The sequence below is a fragment of the Paroedura picta genome, chromosome 3, assembly GCF_049243985.1.
Source record: "Paroedura picta isolate Pp20150507F chromosome 3, Ppicta_v3.0, whole genome shotgun sequence".
NCBI classification, from domain to species: domain Eukaryota; kingdom Metazoa; phylum Chordata; class Lepidosauria; order Squamata; family Gekkonidae; genus Paroedura; species Paroedura picta.
This window is the reverse complement of record NC_135371.1, coordinates 118,706,029-118,714,268: the sequence shown is the minus strand read 5'-3', so window position 1 is coordinate 118,714,268 and position 8,240 is coordinate 118,706,029. Positions and strand designations below refer to the sequence as shown.

Sequence of the window (8,240 nt, the reverse complement as noted above, 5' to 3'; positions counted from 1 at the left end):
AAAATGGCTACTGCTGCAGAGCCACACATGTACTCTTAGAAGAAACCCAAGCACAGGACAAAAGATAAGTAATTAAAATATATAGTGGGAAAGAGGAGAGAGTAAAAGTAACATGGGTTTCAGCTGCTGCTGGAAAAATATTAATCAGATCACCAGTGGCTAGTCAGAAGCTGTGTTGGGCAGGAGCCCCACCCACTTTAAAAAACATTTTATGGACACCAGAAAAGATGTTGGTAGGTGTCAGGGCATCCACAGACACCATATTGGGGATCCTTGGCATAGAGTTACAAGCCATTGAGCTGATCCTAATAAAAGGTACTAGATTGTGCCATAGTAACTGTGTTGGTCCATTGTAGCAAAGTAAAGCAGAAGTCCGGCAGCACTTTAAAAGCTAATATTTATTCCAACATAAACGGAGTCCTAACTCTGCTCTTCAGATTCACATTATTACATTCCAATTTCATGAGCTTTATAGATTTTTGTAATCACACCTATTGACCACTTGGGGGAGCCAGAGGAACACACGTAAATTTTATATGAAAAACAAAAGCTAGAGCTGATCTTTAAGACCCACAAAATTTCATTCAAGGTATAGCGTCGGGGTGCAAACACATTTAGTCAGATCTATCTGCATAAAACGCTGTTGGTCTTAAAGGTGCCGATGGTCTCAAGCTTTGTTCGGCAGCTTCAAACCAACGCGGCTGCCCTGAATCTAATGCCGATATGAGACTGGAGATATTTGCATTGTGAGGAATCGACAGCTTTCACCATAGAGATGCTAAAGCCTAGAGGGACACCCCGGCGCGCCATAGAGAACCGTAGTCGACGGTGACGTTCCGTTTTTACAGGCAATAAAGCTCGCGTTCTAGCTCCACACCAGAGCCATAGTTCCGGTCTTCCGTCAGGGAGTGCGACGTCTTTTGCAGCAGCCGTAAAGGGCGGTGCCGATACGGAAGTGGCGGCCCGGTGGGAGTCGTGGGTATGCGGACTGCTGGGCGGGGGCTCGGGCCCGGGCTCGGGCCCGGGCCCTGGGCCGGGGGCGGGGGGAAAGAAGAAAGGAAAGGGGGTTGTTGCCCACACAAGCCTTACAGGGCGGGCGAGCGACCAAGGGAGTAAATGAGGTTCTTGGTTGCTGCCCCCACTTCGGCTTCCTTCTCTGGGTTCAGCATCAGCAACTTCCCGGGTTCTGTCGGAGCGGGAAGACGCCGCCCCCGCCCCACCTACCCCCTGGTTCCTGGTGCAGCGATTTTCCTTGGGGTGGGGGGTCGTTAACCGCCATGGTGTTTTCTAAAAGAGCAGCCCAGATGGACGTTTCACGGGTGTGGGAGTGAGAACTCTTTGGTCATCTTTCAACTCCCCCACAGAACTACAATTTCCAAAGTTGCTAGAGAGTGAAAGAGGCTGGAGGACGGTTTATGTTTGCAGTTGGGAGGGTGGCCATGCTGTAAGCCTCTGCCACCATTTTTTACTAAGTTATCTACAGGTCTGGGTTGATCAGTGTATTTAAACCAAGGATCTCAAACAGAGTGATAGCCACGGAGTATTGTTTTGTATTGGTTTAATTTTAGAAGTTTGGTTTGTTCTTCAGCATATGTTTATTTTTAGAAAAATAATCTGGTTAGATGATGCAGTTGATTTGTGTCCTGTGCTGCTTTTGTGCCAGAGTGACATCCCTGAGAGGTCTCCCCCCCCCCCATTCTTTCTCACATGGCTCATAAATTAAGCTAAAAGGTAATGATCAGCTTGAGATCACCAGGTGAACCTTATGACTCAGCTGGTATTTGAATCCAGGAGTCCCCAGTCTATGGGCTGGACCCCTCAATCTGTCAGCAACAGGTTTTGACTGTAGTGGGCCTTCCCTTCCTCTCAGCAATTGCTTCTGAATTCAGGAAACCCTGACTTTAGGATTGTGGCATCCATATGGATTAATAGCTATGTGAGCCAGTGGAATGCAGTGAGGAGAAGGGATGAGGCAAAAATTGCTCTTCCAACAGCAGGGATACGCTTCTCATAAGAGAGGAGGGAGTGATTTCACCTTATCCCTTAACACTGCAGCCTGCTTGGCAATTACTATGTGGAAGTTCCCTCACCTTGGAGAAACAGGCTTAGAAGGAACTGCTGTAGGCATGGGAAAGCAGGGAACATCCACAGTCCTTATGTGATTACTGTTTCCAGCTCTGTGCCTCAAACTGCTATATCATAATAGCTTATAGGTTTCCTCCTCCTGCACTATAGGTAGCATTTAGAAGCTACTGCAAAAACAAGGCCCTGTTTTACATACTGTTATGTTATTTATTTATTTATTTATCATATGGCACGTGTGTAATGTGTGGCAGCCAGGAAAGAGACATTTGGAGGTGGTTTGCCATTGCCTGCCCTGGCATCACAACCCTGGGGTTCCGAGATCTGACAGGATTGGGCTTTCCTGGGCTATCCAGGACAGGTTGACTGTTATACTGATTCAGGCAGGTGCTTTAGGTGTAAATAGTTTTCTTTTCTTTTCTCAATAGCACCATGGATGCTCGCTTTACTCGTGGGAAGTCAGCTATTCTTGAGCGGTCCCTCACCCGCCCAAAGACTGATGTCAGTCTCAGTGCTTTTTCACTACTCTTCTCTGAGATTGTGCAGTACTGCCAGAACCGGGTATACTCTGTCTCAGAACTTCAGAACAAGCTTTCTGAATTTGGCCAGCAGGTGGGAGCCCGCATCCTGGATGTTCTGGTGATGCGGGAGAAAAATGGCAAACGCGAGACAAAAGTGATCAACATTCTGCTCTTCATCAAGGTGACTGTGTGGAAGGCGCTCTTTGGAAAGGAAGCTGACAAGCTGGAGCAAGCCAATGATGATGACAAGACCTACTACATCATTGAAAAGGAGCCCCTCATCAACACATACATTTCAGTGCCCAAGGAGAACAGCACTCTCAATTGTGCCTCCTTCACAGCAGGCATTGTGGAGGCCATGCTCACCTGCAGTGGTTTCCCTGCGAAGGTCACAGCCCACTGGCACAAAGGCACCACCCTCATGATCAAATTTGATGAGTCGGTTATAGCACGTGATAAAGCTCTGGATGGCCGCTGAGTACAAACTGTCTCTGAACTGATCTGAATGGCTTTTGTGTAATATGTACTCTGGCAGGATTTTGACCTTGCTGCCCTGACCATGTTTGGGCTGCATGAAGTGTGGGGAAACCAGCCCACGTCATGTTATGTTCCATGCATTAGCTTTGACAGTGACTTTTTCTCCAGCATTAGGACTGATTACCCAGGACCATTTCAATTTCCAGAGATCTTCCCTGACTGCATTTTTAAGCTTGGCAAGTCTGGAAGCTGGGCAGGCAATGAAGATTATACTTTCCCCTGCCACACTGTAGCGTAGCCAGCGAGGAGCGTGAAGATTAGCTGACATATAGATGTTTTAATTTAAAGCATCTTTCTTGCCTATCATCTTATATTTCTTTGTGGCTGCTAGTTGCACCTAGTTAATAGTTCTAAAGCATGAATGTGGATGGTCATTTTGCATTTAGATTGAGCCAAGAAGTTCTTGCGTTTATATTTTTGCTGCTGCATAGTTAGCCTCTGAGTTGGTGTTGTGGCTTTCTTGTATTCTTGCCCACAGGAATGAGTTGGAACTGTTTTTTCAAAGCCATTTTATTCTGACAATTCTTGATCACTGAGTTCTGACCCCCTTTACTGTTGCTCTGGAGACACAAAGGCAGCAGAGCTCTAGATCTAGCACTTCCCTTCTTTCTGAAGTCAGGGTTGGAGGGGTCCAAACAATGAGTTGTTCTCCCAAGGACATTCCAGCCTTAAGTTGCAACGTAGCAGCAGATATCCATCTCTGAACAGTATTCCACAGGAATCCTAATACATACTCATTCCACACACGTTGGATAATGCAATTTCAGTGTGCTTTTGAAGGTGGATTTTCCTGTGCAAAACAGGAAAACCTGCTTCATGGTGCATTGAAAGTTCATTATCCAGTGTGTGTGGAATGAATATGCATTAGGATTCCTGAGGAACGGGTGAGACTCTTTGTTACTTTGCTATTAAAGAAAAAAGAAAATACCAAGAATCTATGATTGAAAAAATTTAGCTTGCTGGAGTATTTTCTTAAAAATAATTTAGGATTGTTCTATTATAAATGCAGTTATTATGCTAAAGGTTCGAAATGGTCTGTTCTTGTCCTCCCAGTTAATAAACTGTTGAATAACCATTGTAGGGCTTTTTGTCTGCTTTTTTGATCTTAAGACATTTGAAAGAATTGAACTTACAGTACTCATTTTCTTCCTGTTTTGTATCCAGTCCAGGGGATGTGCTTTGAACTGGTTCAGATCATTTCTCATTCCTCAAAGGATTGCTGTTGGAAACCAGGCATCATAGGTGTGCAACTATCTTGTGTGGTTCTACAGAGCACAGTTCTATTTCCCATGCTTTTTAATCTCTATGTAAAGCCCTTAGGACAAATTATTCATAGTTTGGGGTTTATTGTTGATACTCAGCTCTATATATCCTCATCCAAATCTGGTGATGCAGTAGAGGTTCTGAATTGCTGCCTGGCTGCAGTGATTAATTGGCTAAAAGTCAACAATACAAAACTAATCTCTGAAAACACAGAGGTAATGGTGGTCGGGAAGGCAGAGGCCTTGATGGGCATTGTCTTCACTTTCAGTGGAGTTCAGCTGAGCCTTACTGACTCTGTTAAAACCCTTGGGGGTTATCCTGGATCTATATTTATTACTGGAGAAACAAATTAATGCAGCTGCAAAAAAGCCCTTCTTCACACTCAGCCTAGCCCATAAAATGGCCTCAATGATTCACCTGACCATCTGGATCCACACCACAGTAACACTGAGATGAGACTGCATTGTGCGTTTGATCTCCCCTCAAAATCTATTAAGGAATTCCAGTTGGTCCAGAATGATGCGGCCTGACTATAAGCAGGAGCTAGATAGAGCATGCATCTTACTCCCATTCAGGAAACCTTCCATTGGCTGCCCATTTGTTACTAAGTTCAGTTTATAGCATTGGCTATCACATTTAATGTGCTCCATGGTCATGGCCCCTCTTAATTATGGGACTGCTTATTTCTCTATGCTCCACCATGACAACATCACTCATGTCAGCAGGGATTTCTGCAGGTGCTAATCTGCAAATGGGCAAAATCAACAACTGCCCAAACACGTTTTCCCTGTTGTTCTCATGTTGTGGAACAGCCTGCCTGAAAAGATCGTGAAAGCTCGATCCTTCCACAAACAATGCAAAACAACTATTTGATAGAGCTTTTCTTTGCAGGTAATAAGGCACCGCAACACAAAATGGTTTTACAAACTTGCTTGAATAAATTATGTGGATCTGGGATTCCCCCAAGGGAGGAAGATGGCGGCAGCGTGAGTAGCAGGTGCCTCAAGCTCTCGGTCTGAGTTTTTCAAAATATTTGAGGCTTACTCTTGGGACTTTTAATTATTAAGGAAAGACAGGAAACTTTGCGACTGAAGGGAAAGAAATATAGAACCAAGCTTATCTTCAATACTGAGATAAACTACTTGGCTGGGAGAGAAATGCCGATGCTCTACTCCAGAGCAGCCCGGCTGCAGAACTGACAAAAAGCTGAGATTGGACAGCTTTTTCAAGGACAAGAATGCTGAGGCTGCTATGGAAACAGCTCAGCTCTTTAACAGATTTGCTGCACTTGAACAAGAATTCCTCCAGTAGAAGATGAAGCAGGAAATTTGGTCTCCTTGGAAGGTAGTGCTACAAGAAGGGAACAGTTGGGTCAATTGAGGCCACAGAGAACTCCAGAACAGGCAAGCAATACGGATATTTAAATGAAACAGACATCTCTTATTACTGACACTATAACCTTTACATGAAGATTGACCAAATTTTTTTGAAGTTGTATGAGTTGGACAGATTATAAATCGCCTATCGCAGAACCTACAGGGAAAAGTATAATCAGGGTTACACATGAATCTAATCCAAGGAAGGAAACAAGGACAGCTATTTAAGCACAAAACAATACAAATATTACCCAACTAACCTTGGGATTTAACATTTAAAAAGACTGCAACCTTCTAGGAATTATAACACTTGCAGATTACCGAAGAACCAACTGGCATTTCTTATAGGAGAACATGGTAAATTAATAGTTGTAATAGATTCTTTAAGACAAATAACACATGGAGGACTGCTTAAGGAAGATATAGAAGACATGTATTGGTTGCCAAGTAAAACTTTCTACAAAAGGCTGGCAATTACATATGTTTCGGTTGAATAGGATTGTACCCTTATTGATGAAAAGGAGAGAGACCCTTAGAATCATAGAGTTGGAAGGGACCATACAAGGCATCTAGTCCAACCCCCTGCTCAAAGCAGGATCAGCCCAAAGCATCCTAAAGCATCCAAGAAAAGTGTGTATCCAACCTTTGCTTGAAAACTGCCAGTGAGGGGGAGCTCACCACCTCCTTAGGCAGCCTATTCCACTGCTGAACTACTCTGACTGAAAAACTTTTTCCTGGTATTTAGCCTATATCGTTGTAGTTTAAAGCCATTACTGCATGTCCTTTCCTCTGCATCCAATGCAAACAGCATCCTGCCCTCCTCCAAGTGACAACATTTCAAATACTTAGAGGGCTATCATGTCCCCTCTCAACCTCCTTTTCTCCAGGCTGAACATTCCCAAGTCCCTCAACCTATCTTCATAGAGCTTGGTCCCAGATCATCCTCGTCGCTCTCCTCTGTACCCTTTCAATTTTATCTACGTCCTTCTTGAAGTGAGGCCTCCAGAACTGCACACAGTACTCCAGGTGTGGTCTGACCAGTGCCGTATACAATGGGACTATGACATCTTGTGATTTTGATGTGATGCCTCTGTTGATACAGCCCAAAATGGCATTTGCCTTTTTTACCGCTGCATCACACTGCCTGCTCATGTTTAGTTTACAATCCACAAGTACCCCAAGGTCTGGTTCACACACAGTGTTACCTAGAAGTGTATTCCCCATCCAGTAGGTATGCTTTTCATTGTTAAGTACCACATTTTTATAATGCATATTCAAAGACGGTGCAAGTCCCTCCCTTTATAAACGAAGAGTAAACCACCAGCCCAAAAGAATCAACATGGTGTTGAGAATCCAATGACCTGACTCCTTGAGTGAGCCACAAACCCCTCCCGGACCCTGGCACATCAAGCGCCGTGCTGTGGGGGAAGGGAGGCGTTTGTGCCCACCTGTGTGCCAGCGCCCGCGCCTCCCCCCCCCCCGCGGTGCTCGCTGCGCCAGGGCCCGGGAGCGATCGGCTGCTGAAGCTCCCAGCGCAGCGAGCGCCATGCCATGGGGGGGGGAGGGTGATGTGCCTGCGCCTCCCCCTCGCTGCGACTGGTACCGAAGGCTGCATGGCCTGGGACCTATCCGCCACCCAGGGGTTGGGGAAGACTGCTCTTAAGAACCTGGTTATGTCCATCCTAGCTTGTTGGGATGAATTTAAGATGTTAATTATCAATTTCTATTTACCACCACAAGACAGGGTAGCGGAGGTTACAACTATTTGGAAAACTCTAGAAGTTTATCTTTAATCAACCAGCCTGACATATCCAGAGTTAGGGATGTTAGTGGTTTGGGACCTGAATGATCATATAGGCCCTGATAATCAATTTGTGCTAAATATACATTACTACCTTATGACAATGAGGAAGGAATATCCAATTATCTCCTCTCCCAGGTCTCTAAGGACCAAAAATTGAATTATGCAGGGTCCCTTCTGGTCTTGTTAGTATGTAAATTAAATGTATTCATACGAAATGGGTCAGTTGTAGGGGACTAACCAGGTGAGTATACCTACCTGGCAGGTTCTAAAGCCTCCACAATTGATTACATTATGACAATGGAGTCTTTTTAAAGTCAAATTACCAGATTTCAGTTTTTACCTTTTTTTGGAGAGGGATCATTTGCCTCTCCATAATTTTCATCCTCACAGGCAATTTTCATCTAGTTTTAGAAGACCCATTCCAGGTATTTCAAGGTCAATATTTTGGTTGTCAGGCTAGATGGACACCCCAGCTGAGAAAAGTTAAATAGAGAAGAATATTAGACCCTTGACAAGGCAATTCTAGAATATAATCCTCCCCAGAATCCTCTAGGGTTATATGCCATGCTAACAGAGGTTAAAATCAGTTATAATCCAAAAGTTCTCCCTATATAGTTCTAAATTATATCACTCAAATAAGCCTTGTTTCAATGAAGA

General features: G+C 44.4%; 1 protein-coding gene across 4 annotated transcripts; it reads left to right on the top strand.

The window, feature by feature from the left end:
* Nucleotides 1-782: 782 nt before the first annotated feature.
* On the top strand, nt 783-4,215 carry TRAPPC5 (trafficking protein particle complex subunit 5). Of its 4 annotated transcripts, none has more exons than XM_077327390.1 (2): nt 783-979; nt 2,511-4,215. In XM_077327390.1, the coding sequence occupies exon 2, from the start codon at nt 2,515-2,517 to the stop codon at nt 3,079-3,081; it is 567 nt and encodes a 188-aa protein (XP_077183505.1). In that variant the 5' UTR covers nt 783-979; nt 2,511-2,514; the 3' UTR covers nt 3,082-4,215. The 4 variants fall into 4 exon arrangements, with proteins under 4 accessions (XP_077183505.1, XP_077183506.1, XP_077183504.1 ...); XM_077327391.1 differs by lacking the exon at nt 783-979 and adding an exon at nt 1,074-1,237; XM_077327389.1 differs by lacking the exon at nt 783-979 and adding an exon at nt 1,422-1,444.
* The last annotated feature ends 4,025 nt before the right edge of the window (nt 4,216-8,240 follow it).